Genomic DNA, 27071 nt, shown 5'->3' on the forward strand with positions numbered 1-27071 from the left:
TGATGCTTCCTTGCTCTATTATGGTTCTTCAGAACTCTCCTGTTAGTAACACTGGCACCCACACACCTATCTCAGACAAATTGCTATGTAATTACATCACTAAGACATTTGCCATCATTATCTTGAGGACATGACTACATCATACTAGAACCGATTTTTTTGGGGAGAAACAGGTTGAGGATTCCTTGACGGATCTGCTTAGTCTTCACACTGTAGATAATTGGGTTAAGCACAGGCGGAATTAATAAGTAGATATGAGCCATGAAGATGTGGATGAGGGGAGAGGAGTGTTTGGCAAAACGATGGACGATAGATAGTCCAATCATAGGCACATACAGGATGAGCACAGCACAGATGTGGGATCCACATGTGTTAAGGGCCTTAAGCCTTCCCTCCCTAGATGATATTTTTAATACTGAGTGAAGAATGAACACATAAGACACAAAAATACCCAGCGAATCCATGCCCCACAGCACAGTGATCAGAACCAATCCATATATAACATTAAACTTCACATCAGCACAGGCAAGGCGGATCATGTCTTGGTGCAGACAGTAAGAATGAGAAAGGACATGGGAGCGGCAGAAGGGAAAGAAAGCCAGCCGGGCCAGAAGTGGAATCATAGCAATGGCACTCCTGAGCAGGGATGCAATTCCAATTTTGATGATAAGTCTTGGAGTGAGAATGGTAGCATATCTTAGGGGGTTGCAGATGGCCACATACCTGTCAAGGGCCATGGCCAAGAGTACACATGATTCAGTGAAGGAGAAAGTGTGAATGAAAAACATTTGGACCACACAAATATTGAACTGGATCTCCCTGGAAATGGACCACAGCACCCTGAAGAGTGTGATCATTGTGGGCATGGACATGCCCATGTCAGTGAGGGAAAGCATGGCCAGGAAATAGTACATGGGCTCATGGAGTCTGGAATCTGTCCGGACAATATGCAGGATGGTGCAGTTGCCCATGATTCCAACAAAGTAGAGGAGACAGAATGGGATGGAAATCCAGTGGTGATATTCCTCATAGCCTGGGATACCTGTGAGATAGAACATGGAGGAAAAGGTATTGCTGGAGTTTAAGGGTGCCATAGTGCTTGCTGTTACGCCTCAATCCAATCTCACAATCACACTCCAGTGGAGAAGGCAATGAGAAGATCAGCATCTGTGTAGGGAAATTAGAAATAAAAAACAATTCAAAACTTTTGCTTGCTTACAGTTGTCTCTAAAGTCATGTCCACAGCCTTGCTTTCTTTTTCTCCATTTCATTGTTGAGTTGTTGTTAGTTAACAAAGCATTTCTTGTCTTCCCAGATCAGACCCATCATTTCTACCTAAATATGAATGATTTTCTTATAAAAACATTTCCTATAACTGCACTCACAGAATGTCTTCTACATTAAATTTTTATCTTCACAATTTATGTAGGGAACATCCCACATCTCAACCATGGTCACTGATGTCACAACAACACTGGATTATTAGCAAGCAAACTCCTGTTTCTCCACATTTCACCTATCTTCCTTCTCCTTTCTACACTTCCACTCATTATTACCTTCATTGCCCACATTTTCCAGTGTTATCCCTTCTCCTTTTCCAATTTCTTATCCTTAATCCAATCTTAAAAATCTGACTTCTTTTTCTTTTACTGTGACTTCTCTAATTTTATGATCCCTCTCTCCTACCTCCAAAAAAGAAGTAAAAGTAAAGTCAATTAAAAATTGGAAAATTTATGACCTGAAGGAACATCTCAGTGACCTTTTATTTTTATTGAAGTAAAACTCCATTAAAACATGAGATATGTGTCAGATGTTCATCATTGAAAATGTGTGTATATGAATACATTTAAGTTCACTATTAAATGTTCAAATCACTCCTACATTGATTTCTTATTGAGATTTTAAGGAGACAACTTCCCACCATATACCACATGCAGACTCTGTTCTCTGGATCTGCTAGCATTTTGACAGAGGGATATTATTGCTCCCACATTTATAACTTTGCACAAATTACTTTTATCTCATTGTTCCAAACTGTCCCCTCTGAAATCTGAAGACAGTAACAATTTGATAGATGCTGAAGATTAAAAGAGATATTTTGATTTAAATATTTAGCATAAATTCTTATATATAGTGACCATATAATAATGGCGGTAATGATGATGATGTTATAGTGATGAAGATGAAGGGGTAACGTGGACAATATTCACAACAATAATGACAATGTATTTTGAAAATATTATTAGAGGGAAGAATATGTGGGAATATGGAGCATCTACCCACAGAAGAGAGCACTATGAGTAGACATGTGACAAAAGCGATCTAGGTAGCCTGAGAAGAGGGAAATAAATTATCGATCAATCAGTGATATCTCCCTTTTATCCAGCGAACATTCAGTATAGCCAGAGAGATGAAATTTTTCTTACTCTTTTTCTATACACTAAAACTTCTCTAACAATGATGACGACCCTAATTATATTCTTTTCTTTATGTACATTGCAAACTTGGAGAAAAACAACATACAGGATCTAGGGGAATAGGAAATCTGATCAAGAAAAGAAAAGAGATTATTTGGTATTTCACTGAGCTAGACATTTGAGCAGTCTCGTTGCTATTCTACATGATCACAACATAAGTGTTCACTGCAATACACACATTCCCACTTGTTATGCTATAATCATGTTCATTATAGGGCAGGCTCATTCTGACAGTCGGTTCCTATTGCTTCTGATTCCATAATTTCAAACATATCTCCTTGGTTTTCTGATATGTTCCACCATTCCTCAGGGAAGGAGGAGAGACTTTGTAGATTTATAGACTCGAAAATCAAAAAGACTTATAAAATGGAGTTTGGGTCTCTGAGACATAATTAATGTCATATTAAAAACCACTGATAATTGTTATTGAAAGGAAACTTGAAGGTTATCTGATGTAATCCCAACCTTAGTATAGAATTCATTCTCTGTTTTACCTAAACACAGCCCTTTACCCTGGGTAAGCATCACACCATGCACAGAGAGGAAACCCTTACTATGAAAGTCTGGATGATCTAGGCAAGCCCTGCCTGAAAATACTGATCTGACTTGAATGCTATGGAAATGGACATGAACAATAAAGCGCTTCTGATACTGTGTCCTGTGATGGACTGAGAGCCTCTGTCTTCTTGGCCTAGTCTCCTGTTCCCCTCCCCACACTGTGGGTGTCTGCCCCCGTCTCTTTTGCTTCAAACATCTCCGTCACTATTTTCCGATGTCCTGCCACTTTCATTTTCCCCAGTCCTTACATACTTGGTAGAATAGTTCCTCTTGTCGAGAGAGACTGTCCTAGTTCTCAGCAAGAAGGATGAGTTAATAAGTCTTCCTTTGTCCTTAGAGATCTGAGTCCCCAGGACACAAGCTGGACAATGCCTGTAACCCTCTCTGTGCCACCACTTCAGTGTATGGTTCTCCCTAATCTCCTTCCACCACCATTCAGATTATAGCAAGGCATTGCCATTTGGGAGATGGGGAAATGCTACACAGAGCCTCAAATCAGCATAGCTTCAACATCTAGGTAAATGATAGAATACATTGAGATGAGGTAGCTCTTTATATTGAGAATATATAGAACTTACATATATATGTGCATAAATTGCATAGGAAACAGACTCAAAGGAATTAAACTATGAAGACACATAGATCCTTTAGCCCAATTGCTAGAAGTAACTACAGTTCTATTTTCATAAACTGAATAAAAACAAGACTCAGTTGCCTCCTTCAAAATCAGAAACACGAAGACTATGGGAGGGTCTCCCTGTAGGCCTGCACCTCTGTTCTACAACCCTGTTCTTGTATGCATAAATAAATAAAAGTAAAACCTTTAAAAGTAAAAGAAATAGGAAGAATATGGGAGGTAAGGGTACCTTCCATTCAATTTTGTTAAAAACATAAAATTGCTGTAAAAGTAAAATGTATTTTAAAAACATCTAATAAGGTTTAAAATAATGTCATTACAAACTTTTTTATTTCTTTTTTATGTTTATTTTTTAAGTTATAATTTTAATTAATTAATTTTTATTTTTTAATTTTATATATATTTTACATTATTTTTCATTTTTGCACAATGTATGCATTTTCATTGTGGTTATTATAGTCCCCATACAATTCCCATCTCCCCTTGTTTTGATCCTACTCCCTCCTTCCCCCTCTGTAGTGTGTCTCTGGTTTATAGCTGCTTGTTGATTTTGATTTTTACTTTATTATAATTAGTCTTTTTCCTGATCTCTTATTTAGGTTTTCTAAATACCTGCTATGAGTGAGACCATCTGGTATTTTTCTTTTTCTTTATGGCTTATTTCACTGAACATAATCCCTTCCAGCTCCATCCATGTTGCTGCAAATTGCATGAGTTTATCCTTTTTGATTGCTGAGTAATATTCCAGTGTGTATATGCACCACATCTTCTTTCTTTTTAATTGAGGTAATATTTGGATACCCCCATCAGTTATTACCACCATAGAGTACCCACCACCAAATCACTCATATTCCACCCCATAGTCCATTGTCCCTTCTTCCTTCTTTGTTCTTACCCCTCACCTACACCCACTTTCTGGTGCTTCAGTTCTATAGTCAGCTTTCAAGGGTTAGTTTTTAAGCCTGTTTTATCTATTAATTTAGTTATTTTATGTTAGAGACACCATCTGGTATTTATCTTTTTCCCTCTAACTTATTTCACTTAGCATTATCCCTTTCAGCTCCATCCATGTAACTGCAAACTCTTTTCTAATGTGGTACTTTCTTCACTGTGCCATAAAGTTTCCTGAGGAAACAGATCAGATAAATTTGATTAAATTTAAATGGAAGCTTTTGCTTAATGAACAAAATTCTCCAAATGTTTGCCTACAATATTGACTTAAATGTCTTTTTTGTTGAGTCCTGTATCCCAGTTGGCATATGGTCTGTTAAGTGGGACTGTGTTGCCAATCCCACTTAGTACAGGAACTAATTTAAAAATAAACAGGACCTACTATTATTAATCTTTCCAACTCTGGAATTGATATTGTCAAAATTGGTTAGATTATAACTGAACAACACTACCATTTATTTACTTAGTATTTATTTCATGAGATTATTCATCCTCAGGTGTTGTTATATTTAACACAGTCTATTGTGAATTCACATTAAGGAATTGATGACTTCAACAGAAGTTAATAGTTCTTTTTTTAAGATTTATTTATTTATGCACACAAGAACTGGGGTACAGGCCAGAGGTGTGGGAGTAAGAAGATTCACCAGAGACAGAGTGGGGAGCAGAACAGGCAGATGTACTGAAATACACTGCTGAGGGGAGCAGCAGGAGAGTCAGGAGAGGTCTGCTGCACCATGTGGGTGGCTCCTGCCCGGAAATCAAATTCATGCTGCAGTGGCTGTGGAGAGCTTAATAGGTTGCATCTTAACCCCGTATTCCCCCAGGGAGGCCAGAAGTAATAATTCTTATAGAGAAGATTTACTCAGGTACTCAGTTGATTTCTTTCCTCAAAAAGAAATTTATTCCAACTGACAGGCTCTGAAAATGATTGACTGTGTATGCCTTACCACTAGAAAGCATCTCAGAACTCCATCTTCCCAGCTCTCCCTGTGAAATTACCAGAAAAATAGGTTGGTCTTACTACTTTATTGGTATGAATGACCTCAGAATTCTCCTTATATTTTTAATTCTTTAATATGAACTTAAGTCACTTTGACATCACCTAAACAGTGTATGACCAAGGATTTGAAATGTAGAGGATTATGTTCAGTCACGCAGTCATACTCCATTAACTTATTACTCTGGTATACAGTTAAAGAAATAAAAAAAAATTACATTCCCGACCCCACCAAGTTCTTTGACATTATTTCACAATCTCAATCCTGAACAAAGCACTATGATGAGTAAACTGTGATAGCCAAATATCCACATTTACAGCTAATGATGGAGAGGCTTCCTCAGTTAGAGGCTGATTGATGTTACCCCAATAAATAATGCTCTTAAAATAAAATAAGAAAAAATAAACTTTAGGATCTATATAGGATAAATTGTTTCTTCAGGAAATAAAATATTAGATTATCTTTGTTAGTTGCAACTTTAATTTTAATTTATTATTTTTATCATCTTATGGAAAATACCAGTGTATATCAAAGTAGAGAGATTATAATACATCCCCAACTAAACATCAACCAGCTTCAACAATTATTAAATGATGCACGGTTTTATTTGGTTTTGTATTTATACCAATACTATTTCTATTCTTCCTATATTTGTTTTTGGAAACATTCCACACATTATTTAATGCACAAATTCTTCAGTATACTTAATGTAGAAGATTCCAGTCATATGTTTTCTGCTCAGAAATCCCTATATATTATATTAAATATATTTTTTGAAGAATTCTCAGATTCTAAAACTCTTATTTTTTAGTAAACTTGATATTTTTGCTACATATATAGTATTATTTCTTTATTTGTAATCTTTAATAACTTCACCAGGATATGCCTGGGTGAGAATTCTCTTCCATATTGGAAAAATATCTCTCTTTCCTCTTTCATCTGTGCTATTCTCTACTATATTGACACCCATTAATCAGATTGTGAGTCCACAAGGTCTGTCTTACATATCAATTATTATCTTAGTAATAAGTTCACTTTTTTAATGTTTCCCTTCTATTCCTTTTATGTAAGCCTCTATTTTATTTATGCTGATTAAGACATGCCAGCCATTTCACTGTACTTATTCATTCTTTTCAGTATTCTCTAAGAGTATCCATTTGCCCCCTTTATTCCAAAATCTGGTTGTCTATTTCAAGTCTTTAAACTACATTACACTGATTTTTTTGCTGTCTTAAATTCATTTTTAACTATAAAGTGTGTTGTCTAACTTTTTCTGTTCCTGGACATAAATTCACTTCCTTAACTGCTTTCATTATTTTCTATATCCTTTCTACTTTTGAAGTTATATCAACTATGATGTTGTATAGGTATATTTATGTATGGCTGTCACTGTGATTTAAAATAATATTTGCACAAAAATAATTTTTTTAGGTTTTCCTTGAACTTTCTAATTACCTAAGCCCCACTTTCCTTCTCCCATTAGGATATGCACATTTAATATTGAAAATTACCTTGTTTGTTCTTTTCCTGTCACTTCCTGGGAATTGAGTGTGATAGCAGGAGATTTAGGAAGTTATTGTTTATGGTGGTTTTCAGCATTTCTTTTGCTGTATTTTTTTTAAACTCCTGTACATAAAACATTTTGCCTAATAGGAGTACACACTAACCAAAGGAGTTTGATATTTTTTTCATCTTGCCATTTGACGAGCGTGCAGCCATTGTGGTGTGAAATCTGTCTTTGGGTTTTCTCCATTGGGAAAATTAACTCCACGCATTTATTATCCAAGTTACTTTTTTTCTAACAATAATTTCAAGAGAAGTAAATGAAACAAAGAAATGCAGGGTTTTTGTTTATCCCATCTTTAAACTCAAACATGCATCTGCTATAATTTAGCTTAAAATGTGAAAAAAAAACGAGACCCATTTTCGCCTCATGGGAAAGAAATTTACCTAGTTACCAATGCCAGTGGTACTACATATAATACCCCTGCTGTCTTTGAAACGTTAGTTTCTCTATGCCTTAGTTTTAACAGAAAATTGAACTCTTCTTTTAAATCTAAATAGAAACTATCTCCATAAATTATTTGAATGAAGTAAATTTCCTTTTACTTACTCTCTTTGGACCAGGATTCTGATATGCTCAAGTTAGGAAGTAACAACCCAAAAATAATTACAATATTTTCCTTGAAAGGACTTGTAAAATTATCATGGAAAGATTATACACCAAATGTTTCCAGAAGCTCTAAATAGGTTATCTTCAGGATGAAGAAAATAGATGTTAAGGTCAAGATAAAAGGAAATCATGTGCTTTCTATGTTTAATTAAGCCCAAACCTTCTGGCTAAAAATATCTTTAGGAAGCCTTGGCGAATCTGCTTTGTCTTGACGCTATAAATAATTGGGTTGAGTACCGGTGGGACTAAGAGGTAAATATTGGCCATAGTTATGTGGATAATAGGGGAGGAATGTTTTGCATAACGATGCACCATAGATAGCCCTATCATTGGCACATACAAAATGAGTACAGCACAAATGTGGGAAGCACATGTATTAAGGGCTTTTAGCTTCCCTCCCTTGGATGCAATACTTAGCACAGAGCGGAGGATGAAAGCATAAGATATGAAGATTCCTAGAGAATCTACACCCCAATAGCAAGCAACAACAAACAAGCCATACAAAATGTTGAAAGATATGTCATCACAGGCCAACCGGATGACATCTTGATGCAAGCAAAAAGAGTGTGAGAGAACATGGGAGCGACAGAAGGTAAATTTAGGAATCCGAACAACAATAACAGGGAGGACAATCGCGCATCTGATGACAATGGCGATCCCTATGTAGACAATGCGTTGTGCGGTCAGTTTGCTAGAATACCTCAAAGGATCACATATGGCAACATACCGGTCAAAAGCCATGGCTAGGAGCACAGCTGACTCCATCAGAGAAAAAGTGTGAATGAAATACATCTGGACTACACAAGCATTCACTTCAATCTCCCGAGCATCAAACCAGAAGACTTGCAGCACTGTGGGTAGGGTGGAGATGGACATGCCCATGTCGGTGAGGGACAGCATGGTCAGGAAGTAGTACATGGGCTCGTGGAGACTCTTATCAGTGCGAATGACATGAAGAATTGTACAGTTGCCCACTATTCCAATTGTGTATAACACACAAAAGGGGATGGAAATGACATGATGAAAATTCTCATAGCCAGGAATTCCAGTGAGGTAGAGTGAAACAGACTGTCCAAAACTAGAATTAGAACCTGTGACCAGGTTGCCCCACGGAGCCATTATCTTACCATAAGCATGTGGACTCCTAGAAGGAAGAAAAACACACAATATTAAGAATATTGAAACCCATATTTCTTTTAAATCTTTTTTAAAAGATTTATTTAGTTTTATACAAGAGCTGGGGTAGGCTACAGGCCAGAGGCGTGGGAGGGTGAGAGGATTCACCAGAGACAGTGGGAAGCAGAACAGGCAGAAGGACCAAAATGCACTGCTGAGGGGAGCAGCGGGCAAGACAGGAGAGGTCTGCCACGCCATGTGGGTATCTCCCTGGCTGGCCGGGAATTGAACCTGCGCTGCAGAGGCTGCTGACAGCTTCACAGCACTGCTGTGCCACCGGGGAGGCCCTCTTAATTATTTTTTGCTTTGTAGGCATATTATCTATCCAGTTTAGATGTTGAAGAAGTATCTAAATTCACCTCCCTCTTTTAACATATCAGTGTTTAATCCTTTAATTGGTTTATAGTTATTATGTAGTTTTGTCAATCATTTTACCCTATTGATTCTGGATTTTGAGTCACTGATAGGATGTTTGTCCCTTATACTAACAATATGTCTCATATTTTCTTTTTTTTTTTCTGTCAAATTTTATTTGACATTCAGTTTTATAATTTGGGAAGTACAACTTCACACCTCCATGACTCACTCACTCACCAACAAATCTCTATTTTAATAAGTTGGTTAGATTTTTATTTAACTTTTGGGGTTTTTTCTTTTGTATTTATATATTTTTAATTGAGGTAATCAGATATTGCCACTGCAGTGCACCCACCACCAAATCACACATAGTCCACCCTCATGGCCCGTTGTGCTTCCTTCCCTCTTGTTCTTATCCCTTCCCCAACCCCTCCCCTCTGCCTGCTTCAGTTTAAACTTACGGATCCATCATTTACTTGACATTGATTTTTGTATACGATACAGTTTAAGGATCTTTTCTAAGACCTTGTTCTCTCTGGGTTAAGTATTCCATTTTCTCTGGCAAGAGCACTTGATGGAAATATTTTAGAGTGAATGGCATTAAAATCTTAGGCAATAAATTCAGAGTTAGCTGTCACCAGCGGAGAAAACCAACAAGGTTAATCAAACAATATCATAGGATCAACATGGATACTTCAAAAACATTGCATATACAGTGTATGTGGTTATACCAACTAGAGAGGTAAATAAATCTACCCTCAAACTGGCTGAAATCAGAAAGAGAAGTCCACAAGCATCCAAAGGTAAAGAGCACTTACTTCATTTACTCCATCTTGGGTATTTGAAGTTTGGTATCGCTTCCATATCCTCCACTGTGGTTCCTTTGTGTGTACCTACACTGCAACGAGTCCAGAGTTTTCATTAAGTGAGTTGTTATTAGCTGTTCCATGGATATTGTTTTGTGAGTGATATCAGTCTTGTTAATCCTGGAACCTCCCTTTTTTGTTGTAACTGGAACTCACAATTGATTTTCTAATGTCCCCATCTGTGGACCTGGCCTTTTAAAATATGAACATTTTTTACATTTTAATTCTTTTTTTTAAAAAAAGATTTATTTTATTATGCATATAAGAACTGGGCTACCGGCCAGAGGAGTGGGGGGTGGGAGGATTCACCAGAGACAGAGTGGGGAACAGAACAGGTGGACTGACTGAAATACACTGCTGAGGGGTGCAGTGGGCATGTCAGGAGAGGTCTGCTGCACCATATGGATAGCTCCGTGGCTGGCTGGGGATCGAACTTGTGCTGCAGAGGTTGTGGATAGATTCATAGGTTGCATCTTAATCCCTTGCGCCACCAGGAAGGTCCCTACATTTTAATTCTTATATTTTTACCATGAAAAATCTAAATGATATCATCAGAAAAGAATGGTACATAAGTAGACTGAAGACTAAAGACAGGTGGGTTGCCTAAAATCACATAGGTATAAAAGTTATCTTTAGGAAATCTCAATTTTGGGACTCTGCTCATGTATATAGAGATGTTCCAAAGCAGAAATTGTTTGCCCTCACAGGCTGCTGCAGCTCTGTGGCTAGCTTGGTTAGTATTTGAAGCATTAGTCTTTTTTTAAAAATAATATCATATGTTAAAAGGAAAAAAGACTGATGTGTTAAATGTTGAGATAACTGTTTAATACATATGATTCAGAGTTAGAGATTCACACCACTTCAAACATATGTTACCACAAAGCATTCACCACCACAGTCCTCCACCAAGGTCACTGTGCCTTCTCATCACTTTCCTCCCACTCCTATCTTCCCACTCTGGTAGACTCAAGTCCACAGATTTCTAGAATTGGTTTTGTTTTGTTTTGTCTGTTCTCTTGTTTTCTTTCTCCATATTCCTCAAAACAAACGAAGCTTCAGTCTTATGCTTACCATCATATGTTAACAACAAATAACTAACTTGGATCATTCAAATTCTTAACTACCTCTGCTTTTTACTAGTTTTTTTCTTTACTGCCATACTTTCCTCCTTTTACAAGTTACTAAAGTCCTTGTTATTCAATGATTTGTAATTTATCCCTCATATTTGAGGTGTAGAAGTAGGCACCAATAAAGAATAAAAGAGCAGAAATTTACCAGGCTAACACTTACCCCAGAGCCTAATAAGACTGAAAAAAAAGGGGGAATGTTCCATGATGAGAGTTGAGAGCCTAGAATTTACAAATAGGAGTGTGTATATATTGCTGGCAACAAGGGCTAAAAAGAAATGAATGAGTAACATTCTTCAAGGATTATGATCAATTGGAATTACAGAACATGTTTAAAAGGATTGTGAGGGGCCTCCCTGGTGGCGCAGGCTGGTGAGCGCAGTGCTGCAAAGCTGTTGGCAGCCCCTGCAGTGCCTGTTTGATCCCTGCCAGCTGCAGAGATAACCACAAGCAGGGCAGACCTCTCCTGTCTCACCCTCTTCTGCCCTCAGCAGCATATTTCTGTTGGTCTGCCTGTTTTGTTTCCTGCTCTGGCTCTGGTGAATCCTTTCACCCCCCTGCACATCTGGCCTATACCCGGGTTCTTGTATAAAAATAAACCTTTTAAAAAAAAGAAAATTATTTAAATATAGATAAATAAAAAGGACCTCCCCAGTGGCACAGAGGGTTGAGCGCGGTACTGTGAGGCTGTCTGCAGCCTCTGCAGCGTGGGTTCGATTCCCGGCTGGCCAGGGAGATTCCCACATGGCGCAGCAGACCTCTCCTGATGCGTCCGCTGCTCCCTTCAGCAGGGTACTCAGTAGATCTGCCTGTTCTGCTTCCTGCTCTGTCTCTGGTGAATCTTCTCACCCTCTGTGCCCCTGGCCTATACCCCAGCTCTTGTATAAATAAATAAAATCTTTAACAAATAAATAAAAGGATTGTGAGAACACAATAGGGTATATAATCTGTGTTTCTGTACCTCATTTTATCTATCCTTAATCTGGCATCTTTCCCGAAACCCTATTAAAGCTGACATAGTTCTAGTCAAGTTAATCAATGATCTTAAGTCACTCGACACAAGTAACTTCCCCCCAAACCTTATGGTCATACAACCTCAGCACTTTGTGAAATGGTTGATCTTGTTTTCATTAGAAAATAATTTTCCCATATATATTGACTTTTGAAACCATGATTTATTTTGCTTTTCCCACCTTGTAAAAGATGTGCTGTTTTAAAAATCTTCATTGGGTCTTCCTCGGCGGCCAGATTTTTAAATGCTTCATGAACACCCAGGTTTTACTTCTGCTTTGTTCTCTTATATAATTATATTCATTTCCTAAGAAACTCTATCAACTCAGTGACTGTACCATCTGTGTGTTGTTAACTCACCATCCATCTTCATCCTTCACCTCTCCACTGAGCTCCAGACCAGTATGTCTACTGAATAGCTCTGCTTGTGTGTTTAAAAGTCACCACAAACATCACACAGCCCTGAAAGTATGCTTGATAATTACCTTAATATTTCCATCTTAGAAAATGTGACTTGTGCTGCTACAGTTTATCAAATGTAAAAACTAAGTATTGTCCTCATTTACTCAAATTCTTTTACTCCTTTCCAGTCCATCAACAGTCTTATTGTTTCTATGTCCAAAGTTTTTAATTCTTTCACTTCTGCCTTTACCATTGATAGGATTTCTCTTTTAAACAATTTTGTTAGCCTTTTAATTTATCTCCTTTTCACTCCCATGTCATTCCCCACAAATATATTTTCCTTATAGCAGGTAATAAATTCTTAAAAATGTAGATAAGTTGAGTCATCCCATGTTAAAAATGTTTAATTGTGATTATTGATCTCGGAATGAAAGGAAATTCATGGTTAATACTTACAATATCCTTCTTCATGTATGAAAAAAGAGATGTGGATTTTTCCGTGTGGTTTTGTCACTTCTCGCCTTCCTCCTCAGCTTTGTGTTCTCATGTTAAAATCCCCTAGATTGCTCTCTCAGACATCATTGTTAGATCTGACCTCAAAACATATCATTATTACCTTTGTTCACCAAATTACATTGACAATTGTTTCACCTCCCAACTTTGCTTTTTTCAATAACAGACTTACTCAAGTGTGTAGATGACTTTAGTTTCCCCCGTATTTAATTAACTGTCATAGTTTGCTTAATCACTCAAAGTTAGATTACTCACTCAAGCAGGAGATAGAGCTTCCAGGAGTTATAGAAGGTTACCAGTATATATACATATACTGTATAAAAGCATAAAAAAGCTTTTCACATTTTCTGTTTATATAGGGACACTAGAAGCCCAAGGGAAACAAAGCCACTCGGGCAATGGAAGGGACCTTCGGGACTAAAGAATGAATGTTGCTCAGAATGAGAGTGGGAATTTCCACAGAAAAGGGAATACCTATGGGAGAGTCAAGGGACAGGATCAAGGAAACCCTGATTTGATTCGTCCTGATGACTGGTTGAAAAAAAAATTATACACACACACACTATTCAATTCATTAAATGACTGGTTTAGCTTTCTCAATTAAGCATCAATTCAAATGATATTTCTTTTTTTAAAAAAGATTTATTTATTTATGCATACAACAGCTGGGGTACAGGCCAGAGATGTAGGGGGGTGAGAGCACTCACCAGAGACAGAGTGGGGACAGAACAGGAAGACTGACTGAAATACACTGCTGAGGGGCGAGACAGGAGAGGTCTGCTGCACCGTATGGGTTGCTCCCTGGCTGGCCGGGGATCGAACTCATGCTGCAGAGGCTGTGGATTGCTTCATAGTGCAGTGCTTAACCCCTTGCGCCACTCGGGAAAGCCCTCACATGATATTTCTTTAAGAGATCTTCCCATGTTCTTCCCACCTCTATTCAGTCTCCATAACATTAACCTTTTAGCTCCCATCAAAGAACCTTTTCATTTCCTAAAATATTATGATTTTTATTTGTTTGTTGTGGGTGTCTCCCACTACAACAAATATGTCTAATATTATGGAACTCATGTGTTGTTTATTATATCTCTAGTCCCTAGAATATTATCTGTTACCTAGAATATGTAAGAGATTCAATATGTATGTTTATTTAGTGAATAAATGGAGAAAGGGGAAACAATAACCTGTGCATGGTGGCTCCACAGCAGATCATAACTCCTTTGCTACATAATGTCTGGAGCTATAGATGCAGTGTGGTTTGGTGAGATTATTTTCTTTGTTTCTATTATGCTTCTATCATATTTCCATAAAGAACTGATCTTCATTTATTTCCTAGTCAGTGCAACCATAAAAACAACACATATAAAGAGAATGGCTAAGTGAATGAAAGCATATAAAATTAATGATCTGTGGTTATTAAAATTATAATCAAAAAACTCCAGCAGCCTTGGGAGAAAGGTCTTTATTGTACTACATTTTTTTTCATAGGAAAATAGGAATTATGCATACTTATCCAAGTCAAAAATCAAATGTGAATATAATGTGGTTATAAATTTGAAAGAATTTATAAAGATAAATACCAGATGTTGTCACTTACATGTGGAATATAGAGAAACCAAACACACTGACACCATGTGTCACCCTTCATTGTTGGTGGAAAGGACAATTTTCCCTCCTTATTGGTGGAGAAGACCAACCACTTACCCTAACTTTTGTGTTTATTTTTAACTTTTTACTTAAAACATTTTTATTGAAATATAATTGATATTTCTTTTCTTCTACTGGTTTCGGGGTTTTTTTTGTTGTTCTTTTTCTAGATCTTTGAGCTTCAAGATTAGGTTGTTTCTTTGAGTTCTTTCTTGTTTCTTGATGTGAGCTTCTATTGCTATATATTTTCCTCTTATTACTGCTTTTGCTGCGTCCCATACATTTAGGATATTGGTGTCCTCCTTGTCATTCAATTCAAAGAATTTTTAAATTTCTTCTTTGATCTCCTCATTAGTCCAGTGGTCTTCCAGTAGTGTGGTTTTTAATCTCCATGAGGTAGGAAAGTTCCTTGCCTTCTTTTTATGGTTTATTTCTAGTTTGATGCCTTCATGGTCAGAAAAGATGGTTGGTATGATTTCAATCTTGGTGTATCTGTTGATATTTGTCTTGTGCCCCAGTATGTGATCGATCCTGGAGAATGATCCGTGTGCACTTGAGAAAAATGTGTACTCCGTTTTTTTGGGGTTTAGTGTTCTATAGATGTCTGTTAAGCCCAAATGCTCTAGGTCCTTATTTAGAGCTTTAGTGTCTTTACTTATTTTTTGTCTTGTTGATCTATCCATTGTTGATAGTGGTGTGCTGAAGTCTCCCACTATGTATGTGTTTTCTCTGATGTCTGTTTTCAGAGAGGACAACAGTTGTCTGATATATTTTGGTGCTCCTTCGTTTGGTGAGTATATGTTAATGAGTGTTATTTCTTCTTGTTATTTCTTCTATGTCCCATTGATCATAACGTAGTGACCGTTGGGGTCTCTTTTTATTTTTTTGAGTTTGAAATCTGTTTTATCTGATATAAGTATAGCTGTTCCTGCTTTCTTTTTTGGTCCATTTGCTTGTAGGATTGTTTTCCATCCTTTAACTTTGAGCCTATTTTTATCTTTTGTAGCTAAATGTGTTTCCTGGAGACAGCAAAAGGTTGGGTTTTGTTTCTTAATCCAGGCTGCAACTCTGTGTCTTTTTATTGAAGAGTTTAGTCCATTTACATTTAGAGTTAATATTGATATGTTAGTATCTGTATTTGCCATTGTGTTTGTCTTTCCTTTGATTTTATTTATTTATTCTTTTAATAACTTTTTTTTGGCCTTTTTCCGTTGTTATTCATCCCTCTGAGGTTCTGGTTTTAGGGTTCCTTGTAGTATTTTTTGGAGTGGGGGTTTAGTCGTAATGAAATTCCAGAGTTTCTGTTTGTCTGGGAAGGTCCTTATTCTTTCTTCATAGAGGAAGGAGAGCTTTGCGGGATAGAGTATTCTTGTTTGGCATCTGTTTTCTTGGAGTCTGTTGACTATGTCCCTCCACTCTCTCCTTGCCCGTAATGTTTCTTCGGAGAAGTCTGATGTCAGCCTGATTGGTTTTCCTTTGAATGTTATCTGTTTCTTCCCTCTTGGATCAAGAAGATGTGGTACATATATACCATAGAATATTACTCAGCATTCAAAAAAGATAAACACATGCAATTTGCAGCAACATGGATGGCGCTGGAAGGGATCATGCTCAGTGAAATAAGCCAAAAAGAAAAAGAAAAATACAGGATGGTCTCACTCATAGCAGGAATCTAGAAAAATTAAATAAGGGACCAGGAAAATGAATAACTATAAGAAAGTGAAAATCAAAATCAACAAAAAACTATGAACCAGAGACACTTTTTGGGGGGTGGGGGGTGGGAGGGGAGGGATTGGGGTCAGAATGGGGGGGTTGCAATTGTATGGGGAATATAAAAATAAAATTTATTATTTAAAAAAAAGAAATATAATTGATATGTAACATTGTATACAGTTACTGTGTATGTAGTGATACATTTACATATGTATCATGTATATTACATATACACCTATCTTTTTTGGTGGTGGAACAACTAAGATCTAGTGTGTTAGCAATTTTGAAGTTTATAACATGGCACTGATATCTATAATGACCTAATGTCTATGGCATTAGATTGCCAAGACTTATTTATCTAGTAGTTATAAGTCTGCACCCCTCACCTCTCAGTTCCCCTTTCCTCCCTATTCCACCTCCCAGTCTCCCTTTTGCCTGACCACTCCCACCTTAGGAAAGTCTGTCAGTGTAGGTAGAGAAGACATACTAGACTTTAGTACTCAATATTGAGTACTAATCACAAGTACCACTGCAGGCTCCCTGCATTTGTTGGTTTTAATGGTGTATAAATGGAGTATAAATGTATTATGGCTTTGATCTAGAACTCTAGAGGTCTACAATGTGATTCTTTTCTTATAGTTAACTGTAAATTCTACATGGTATCTTCCACCACTAATGTTCTAATGCTATTGAGACTCTGCCTCAACTTCCCCATAGCTGGGGAAAATAGCTCAGCAAAATTAATTGACTTCTTATAAACCAATAATGAACAATTAAAATAAATATATTAAGACATTTCCAATAGTATCAAAAAATGAAATATTTAAGTATGAATTTAACAAAATATGTACAGAATCTATATGCAGAAACTATGAAATACTGATGGGAAAAATCAAACAAAATATCAGACAAATTTTAATTATTATAGGTTGAATTGTATCTCGCCCCACCCCCCAAGAGACCTATTGATGACTGTGAATGTAAATTTACTTTGGAATATGGTCTTTGTAGAGGTTAATATGTGGCATACAGGATCAAAATGAGCTCCAACTTCTATGACTGGTGTCTTTATAAGACTATGTGAAGTCACAGACACACAAAGGAGAATGTCTTAAGAAGTCAGCCTCAGAGATTGCATTGATTAGTCTACACGCTGAGGAGTTCCATGGATTTCTGGTCACAACCAGACATATTAAGGAGACACTGAAGGCAGCATTCTTCCCTAGACCTTTCAGAAGTCCGTGGGTCCTGCTGACACCTTGACTTCAAACTTCTAGCTTCTGGAACTGTGAAAAAAATAATTCCTTTGTTTTAATTACCAAGTTTGTGGTAATCTGTTGTGGTACCACTAAGAAAGAAATGCAGCAATTGAAGAGTGTTTTATAAAAAAATATGAAGATATTTCAAAGTGACAAGGTAATCAAAAGCAATAAAATTTTGAGAAATTGTTATAATCAAGAAGATTCTAAAGACATTATGACTAATTATATGGTATCCTGGACTGGATCCTGGAACAGACTAAGTACATTGGGTAGAAAGAGAACATTTTTTTTTAAGATTTATTTATTTATTTATACAAGCACTGGGTACAGTCAGAAGCATGGGAGGGTGAGAGAATTCACCAGAGCCAGAGCAGAGAACAGAACAGGCAGACTGACGAAGTACACTGCTGAGGGGAGCAGTGGACACGGCAGGAGAGGTCTGAGCACCATGTGGGACCCTCACCTGGGGCCGGAGATTGAACTGGTGCTGCAGAGGCTGCGGGCAGCCTTGCAGCCCAGCGCCCAACCACTGCGCCACCAGGGGAGGCCTAGAAAGAGAACATTTGAGTAAAATATGGATTTGTTAATAGTAATTTTTAAAAGTCCCTATTGCCTTTCCCCTACCCACCTCATAACCTGTGCTCCACTTTCTGTCTCCATGAACTTGTCTATTCTTGATGCTTCATATAAATTGAATCATACAATATCTGTTCTTCTGTCTATATTATTTTACTTAACATAATGTCTTCATAGATTCATATATGTTGTGGTAATTATTAGAATTCAATTATTCCATATGGTTATTTAACCATATGAAATAATTACATTATATATATCTACATATAAAATAATTCCATTATCTGCATCCATATATATGCATCACATTTTCTTTATCAGTTGATGGACACTAAATTTGTGCCCACATTTTAACTACTATGGATAAAACTAAAACAGATGTGAGTATCTCTCCAATCCATTCCCAATTCCACTGAGTATATACTCAGAAGCAAAATTGCTGGATCATATATTAATTATATTTTTAAATTTTTGAAGGAGAGCCATTTCTTTTCCTCAGAAAAGGCACTATTTTACATTCCTAATGAACAAGCAATGAGCAAAGTTTCCAATTTGCCATATCTTCTTTAACCTTATTATATTCCATTTGTTTAATAATCCTCCTAATGAGTATGAGGTGTTTCTAATTATGACTTTGTGCTTGCATTTCCCTAAAACATAATGTTATTAAGCATCTTTTCATGTGCTTGCTTTCTCTATATACTCTATAGAGAAACATTTATTAAAATCATTTGTCTATTCTTATTTTTTGTTTTTTTTTTAATTGAGATAACATTGGTTATAACCTTCTTATGATTTGAGTGAATAGATTTGCACCTTCTTACATGCAGGTTACCACACTATGACCACCACAAAGCACCCACAAGCATTAACCTGAGACCCTTGGACCTCTCCTTGATGAGTTCCCACCCTCATTTTCCCTCGCCATGTAGAAATTTCATGTTCAACATCACTTACCATCAGAGAAATGCAAATCAAAATCGCAGTGAGATACAACCTCACTCCTATGAGAACTGCACATATCACATAAACAGACACAATAAATGTGGAGATAAAGGTACTTCCTTACACTGTTGGTGGGAGTGTAGACTGGTCCAGCTCCTATGGAAAACAGTATGGACTTTGCTCAAAATATTAAAAGTAGTTCTTCCATGGGATCCAGCATTTCCATTCCTAGGTCTGCCCTTGTGAATTTTCATTTTAAGAGTTTCAAAATGTTTGCATTATTAGCTATGTGTTGATATGCCTATTGTACTAATGATATCCAGACCATCCTTTGGGTTTATTTATTAATTCTCCATTATAAAGCTTCTAATTAATTATTTTCTAAAATTATTTTTATTATTTCCTTTCATATATGTTTATCTGTTTTTTTTGTATTCCTGTTCTAACTTGTAACCCCTTGAAGTTTTGATCATTGTATTTTTTACCTCTTTTAAAAAATGTCTTAAGATACTTAAGACCATGTTCTAATTGAAAGCCATATAATTTCTTTTTTTTAATTTTTTTAAATTAATTTATTTTTTTACATACTTGGTTACTTTTATTTTTTTTAATTTTTTTAAAATAAATTTTATTTTTATATTCCCCATACAATTGCTAGCCCCTTAGAGAGCCATATAATTTCATGGATGTAGTTAAGTTTCATTAAATATTAATTGAACCTTAGTTTTCCAAATATTTTAATAAATTATATGTGAAGAATTTTATTTGTAAGTGGACATATAGGAAAAAAAACATGTCTGGTTTGGGCAGTTTTAAACCAATCCAATGTAACTGAAATTTAATTATTACTTTCAGCATGTTTCTGTGTAAAAAAGAATGAACCTTTTTTGGACCTCCCCTGGTGGCGCAGGCAGTTGAGCACAGCACTGTGAAGCTGTCACAGCCTCTGCAGCACCAGTTAGATCCCGACCAGCCAGCGAGAGTCCCACATGGCGTGGCAGACCTTTCCTGTCACACCCACTGCTCCCCTCAGCGGTGTATTTCAGTCAGTCTGCCAGTTCTATTCCCCGCTCTGGCTCTGATGAATCCTCTCATTCTCCCACGCATCTGGCCTGTACCTCTGTTCTGGTGTAAATAAATAAATAAAAATCTTAAAAAAAATGAACTTTTTAATAAAGAAACAGGTATAATAATCATAACATTATGTTTAAGAATTAACAGTCTTCTGAGATTTAATTTCCCCTTCTCTAAATTGGTCATATTTACTTAGTGGTCATATTTAAACAAGATGACAAATGCAATGCACTTAGCAAAATGTGCTACTGCATGGTAAGCACTTAGCAAAATGCAGCTAACTTTCCTTTATATCCTAGCAAGCATGTTTCTCTGCCTTTAAGGCTAAGGAATCTAATGTCATCTATAAAAGGTAAAGCAAAAGTCCAATTATGGAAAGAGATCTTTGTCAAGTTGCTTGAAGACCTCAGACTTCAGCTACTAAGCCCTGGTAACCATGCATAATTTGGCCCTGACCACAAACCAACTCAGAGATATTTGTTGGTTCTGAGCTGACCCAGCTATCATAATTATAGAACTCTTCCTCCCAGCACTTGACTAGAATTTTAAAATCTCACTGTTATTGTCAAGGTGAAAAGTCAAGACTCTTTTGCTATTGCAAATTTTAAAATATTTTCCTAAATTAATGAAACAGTAATAAACTAGTGATTTCCCTATTTTATTCACATTGCTCTATCCATATGTTTCTATTGTGTCCAATAGCTAGAGTTGAGCAAATGTTAGTTTGAATGAATTACTAATATTCAGTAATGTTAATTTTACTGGAAAATGATTTAGTTTCTTCTTCCTATGGAGATCTTGCAGTCAAGTTCAGAAAACATCTCACATCTAAATAGACACAAATACGATATAAGTTCAAATTTAATGAAAATAAAGATGGATTTTAACCATTGATAACAGAAAATTAGAGTAAAATTTGATCATTTGTGTAGTCTTATTTCGAATCACACTGTTAATACTGGAGGAGTTCTGTTTGAATGTTGACTTTTGAATTACTAATTTTATAGCACAGATTTATAGTGTTAGATCTTATCCTTTTTATCCTTTTTTCCTTTTTCTTGTTTTTGGGTCATTTGTGCACAGATTTAACAGGTTATTTTGATCTGGATATCTCTTTGCTATTGTAAATTAGAAATGACTTTAAGAAATCAATTGTAGATAAATCTGAATCTTAATAATCATCGATTTGTATTTATTTTCTTGAAAATACGCAGAAGGCGAATGCGAATCTCGTGGGTCTTGATGAAATAGACAACTGGGTTGAGTACAGGAGGCACTAACAAGTAGACATAGGCCATGATGGCATGAACCACGGGTGGGACGTGCTTCCCAAAGCGGTGAATGACGGACACTCCCAACATTGGGACATAGACCAGCAGCACAGCACAGATGTGGGAAACACAGGTGTTAAGGGCCTTGACTCTTTCTTCCTGGGAGGCAATGCCCAGAACTGCCGCAAGGATCTTCACATAAGAAAGCAGGATGAGCACAGAATCCAATCCAAATGTTAGGATAATGCCAATGAGTCCTAAGAAGCTGTTAATGCGATGATCAGAGCAAGAAAGCTTAATGATATCTGGGTGTAGACAGTAGGAATGGGAAAGTACATTGGCCTCACAAAATTTCAGTCGCTTAATGAGGAAAGGAAATGGAATGATAATAATGATGGCCCTTAATGCAAACCCTACAAAAATTTTCAGAATGGTAGAATTATTCAGGATGGCAGTATATCTGAGAGGATTGGAGATGGCAACATAGCGGTCAAAAGCCATGGACACTAGGATTCCTGACTCCATCATGGAGAAGACATGGATAAAGTACATCTGGGCAAGGCAGGCATCAAAGCGAATTTCACGAGCATTGAACCAGAAAAGCTTAAGTATTGTAGGTAAAGTAGTGGCACAGAGTCCCAGGTCACTGACTGTGAGCGTGAAAAGAAAGAAGTACATGGGTTCATGAAGTGATTGTTCCATCCAGATTACCATCGATACGGTGCTATTGCCCATAATGGCAAATAGATATAAGAAACAGAAGAGGACAGAAATCTGAAGATGATAAGCTTCCAAGCCAGAGAAACCAGTAAGTAGCAAAGATGGGAAATCACTGCTGTTGAAAAGTCTCACTATAAATGTGCTCGAGTACTAAGTCTTTATCCTTAAAATGACAAAGAGGAAGTTGTTAGCTATCATCATGATTATCATAAAATTCTCAATCTTCTTTTCCCCCATTTGTTCTAACAGCCTTATTCTGATTACATATAATGAATTTATAATCACACCCATATGGTCTGTCATCAAAGAGTCACATGACTCTAGAAATAAACATTGGTTTTAGAAACACTGAGAAAATGTAAACACAAATCACAAAATGTTTCAGATTTGTATATGTGATCCTTCATAATGTATCAATTTACCTCAATAAACAAAATACAAAAAACTTTATTTATAATCTTTAAAAGATAGTACATGCCTACATAATTAAAAAAAAATTGTATAATGTAGAAAAACTGTTCCTTTCAACATCTCTTCATATTATGATATTTGATTACTAAAATAATAAAATAGTAGACCGGCAGTTTACAAAGTAGATGCAGCTAATTATTTCTGAATTAAATTTTAATTCAAAAATTAAGTAATTCATTTGCAGTTGGAAATTATGATTCCTTTATATATAACACAGAGAATATTACAGCCAAATGATGTAATGAATAACTTATAGTGGAAAAGTTATCTAATATTTGAAACAAAAATCCTTTCCAATTCTCAGTTTACACAATTGGCCAAATGAATTTCAAATAAGAGGTAAATTAAATATCAAGTGCCAAGAGTTAAAAAATTGAAATATACTAACAATGAGAAATGCATAAAAAATGATGCAAATGTAGCTAATGTTGAAAACAAAGCATGTACTCACAGAAATTGTATTGATGGTACTTCCATATTAAGATGGAAAATAGTCATGTCATAATTACCTCTACTCAACTCATAATTTAACATATAAAAACAAAAGAAAAAGCACAGTTCCTACAATAGAAGAAAAAGAATGAGCAATCAAGCAGTCACAAGAATTTTCTTCACTAATAATAACAAAACACAAAGAACACATCATTTTTGGCCATGACAATCATAAACATAAATTCGAAGGGTATACTTCACCAATAGAAACTAGCACTGAAAATGACACTAAATTGTAAATTTTGTCATTCCAGCTACTTTACAATGACTTTTTAAAGAATATTGAAAATGGACAAGGGGTTAAGCACTGCACTATGAAGCAATCCAGAGTCTCTGCAGCATGAGTTCTATACCCGGCCCCCCAGAAAGAAACCCACATGGCGAGGCAGTCCTCTCCTGTCTCACCCACTGCTCCCCACAGCAATGTATTTCAGTCAGTCTGCCTGTTCTGTTCCCCACTCTGTCTCTGGTGAATCCTCTCACCCCCACACCTCTGGCCTGTACCCCAGTTCTTGTATGCATAATAAATAAATCTTCAAAAAAATAAAGAATATTGAAAATACCTTAAGTGCTGTGATTTCCCATTCCTGTTTGAAAGATGACAGAAAGGACAAAGATAGTTCAAAGAGTTCATTCCCAATTCTTTTTTTTAAGTAATACTTGAGTGACAAAGGCTGTGTGTTTCCAATTTCCAACTCCTCACGTTAGTGAGGAGTATATATGACTGTGAGAAAGAGAGTCAATGCCTTATGTACTCAACAAACTGAAATCTCACCTGGCAGAATCTCCTAAGACCATGATGTCACAAAGGATTCATGCCAAATTAACTATGATTTATATAATTGAGATTCCCAATCCTATGTTGCAAGTAACAATCTAGAATACATTTCCCAGGTGGAAAATTTATGCTTATATATTGTAATAAGAGCTGCTCCTTTTCTGATCAGAACATTCCTAAGTAATGAAATAAACAATTATATATGTATCTGTAACAGCCAAGATTATTATAAAAAGTGTGCTGATATACATAATCTAGCACCACCATTTATATGTTAAAATGCAAGCATATAAAATATACTTTTAGGGCCTCCTAGGTGGCACAGGGGTTAAAGTCTCAGCACTATCAAGTTATCACCAGTCACTGCAGCAGGAGTTCGATCCCTGGCCAGGGAGCTAAACCACATTTGGATGGTGCAGCGGACCTTTCCAGTCTCATCTGCTACTCCCCTCAGCGGTGTATTTCAGTAGATCCACCTGTTCTGCTTCCCACACTGTCTCTGGTGAATCCTCTCACCCCCCACCTCTGGCCTATATGCCGGTTCTTGTTATGCATAGATAAATAAAATATGTATGCATTGAAAAAATAAAATATATCTTTGGCAAAAACCCATACAAGCAAGGTACAAATAAATGCATTACAGATTATTGTTTTAAGCATACAGAGTCACATAGTTTACCTTCCATAGCAGAACACTTTTGGATGTGAAAGGGTACAATAGACATAAACCAGTAATGACTCAAACAATCTAGATGTAGGATTTTACTATCTACAGGGGAGAAAAATGGACTTGGATACAGTGAAACAAATAAATCAATTAAATAGTGAAAGACAGGGACCTTGCATAGATCAATGAAATTAGAACTGAGAAGCTGAGATTTATGGTAAATCACACTTCTATATCCAATATTAAAAAAAAAATGAAAGTAAATTAAAAATAAAAAACTTTTATTTGAAAGAGTTCCAAATGCTTTGTAAATAAGAATAACATTTATTTACTCATGAAATGAAGAAAAAAGAAACATAAGGAATATAGAAAAATTATGCTTAGAAATAATAGATTTAAATGCACATATAGAAAAAATATAATTTGTAAGTTAAAGTACTAAACACAACTCAATAATATAGAGAAAATATATTCAAGATCTACAAAGAACTCATACAACTCAATAAAATGAAAACAAAGTACCTAATCAAAAAATTGGGCAGATCAAGATAGGTACTTTACAAAGAAAACATGCATATAGCCAACAGGCACATGAAAAAAAAAATGCCCATCACTGCTTACCATCAGGGAAATGCAAATGAGAGATCACCTCATGCCAGTGATGACAGTCCATATCAAAATACCAAAAAGGACAAGTGATGGCAAGGGTTTTGGAAAAAGGAACAGTTGTATGCTTTTGGTGGGAATATAGACTGGTATAGCCGCTATGGAAAATAGTAAAGAACTTTCTCAAAACATAAGTAATATATCTACAAAATTCTTCAGTTCAGGCCTCCCTGGTGACCTAGGGGTTAAGTCTCAGCGTTGTCACTGCTAAAGCCTGAGTTTGATCCCCGACCATTGAGCTCACCCACATATGGCACAGCAGACCTCTCCTGTCTCACCCACAGCTCCTCTTAGCAGTGTACTTCAATAGATACACCTGCTGTGCTCCCCACTTTAATTCCAGTGAATCCACTCACAGACACCCCTGTACCTCTGGCCTACGCCCCAGTTCTTCTAAGCAATACATAAATAATAAATACATTTTTTTAATAAATGAATAATTTAAATTCCTTCAATTCCACTCCTAAGTATATACTCAAGGAATACAAAACACCTAATTCAAAGGAGATATATATACACACAATGGAATACTATTCAGCTATAGAAAAGGATGACACTTTTTTATTTATAACAACATGGATAAAAATGGAAGTGATCATGCTTAACTAAATAAACCAGAGGGGAAAAAGTTTTTACCAGATTATTTCATTTGTATGTGAAGTATAGAAAAGTATTGCAACACACCAAACCAAGCCATAACACACTATAGAAATATAACTGTAGAATTCAGACAACCAGAGGTGGACAGTAGGGTTTGGGGAGCAGTTGGAGTGGGGGAAGGTAATGGACTATGGTGAAAGATTATGGGTGATTGGTTGTGAGTGTAGTGTGTTAATATACATCTGAAGAGGTGTGATTCTGCACCTTCAAGTTATATAGAGTGTTGGCACAAATATTACCTCTATAAAAATGATATTAATTTAAAATTTTTGATAAGTAACTGCTTAATTTAAGGCATGATGTGCAATATCCATGGTTCATGGCAAACAAGTCTCCATGCAGTAAGTCCGGATGAAACCATTAATATATGGTCTATGAGATTGATGTCCCTGGATTGCACAGCTTATAACTTGTGAGACTACATTCTAAATACCTGGCCTGGTGTTTTACTCAAGTAATAAATATTTATCAATATGATAAACAGTAAAATAGAAGAACAATAGGTACAGGAGAAACGTAACACCTGAATATAGCAACATTAGAAAAGAGTTCCCCTTAAGGAGTTGACATTTCATCTGTAATGATAAATGAGTAGGAAATGAGAAGACATGGGCAGGGGGAATGGGGAGTACATTAGAGTCAGAAGGAAAAACATAAAATAGAATCTTAAAAGAGAAAGAAGAAAGTGTCTAAATCAAGCAAACTCAAAGGTAAACTCTGTAGCAGAAAGTTTTTCAGAAGAATAGCAAAAGTCAGGTTATGAAAGCACTTGCTGGTCATTTTGGACATTGTTCATTAAAATTCATTGAATTTACTACTTGTTTAAGAAATAAAATAGACTTTAATCCAGGCATACTTCATTTTTTAAAATATTGATGCT

At 36.2% G+C, this 27071-nt stretch overlaps 2 protein-coding genes across 2 annotated transcripts; both read right to left on the bottom strand.

Moving 5' to 3' along the window:
• Positions 1 to 134: 134 nt before the first annotated feature.
• Positions 135 to 1094, bottom strand: LOC311182188 (olfactory receptor 51L1-like; the record flags this gene model as incomplete). Its single annotated transcript, XM_084250807.1, has 1 exon — positions 135 to 1094. The coding sequence occupies one exon, from the start codon at positions 1092 to 1094 to the stop codon at positions 135 to 137; it is 960 nt and encodes a 319-aa protein (XP_084106933.1).
• Positions 1095 to 7941: 6847 nt separating this feature from the next.
• On the bottom strand, positions 7942 to 24218 carry LOC311179768 (uncharacterized protein; the record flags this gene model as incomplete). Its single annotated transcript, XM_084247264.1, has 4 exons — positions 7942 to 8941; positions 17760 to 17895; positions 21677 to 22572; positions 24196 to 24218. The coding sequence occupies 4 exons, from the start codon at positions 24216 to 24218 to the stop codon at positions 7942 to 7944; spliced, it is 2055 nt and encodes a 684-aa protein (XP_084103390.1).
• Positions 24219 to 27071: the final 2853 nt, after the last annotated feature.

This window comes from Talpa europaea, assembly GCF_964194135.1.
Source record: "Talpa europaea genome assembly, chromosome: 1".
NCBI lineage: Eukaryota > Metazoa > Chordata > Mammalia > Eulipotyphla > Talpidae > Talpa > Talpa europaea.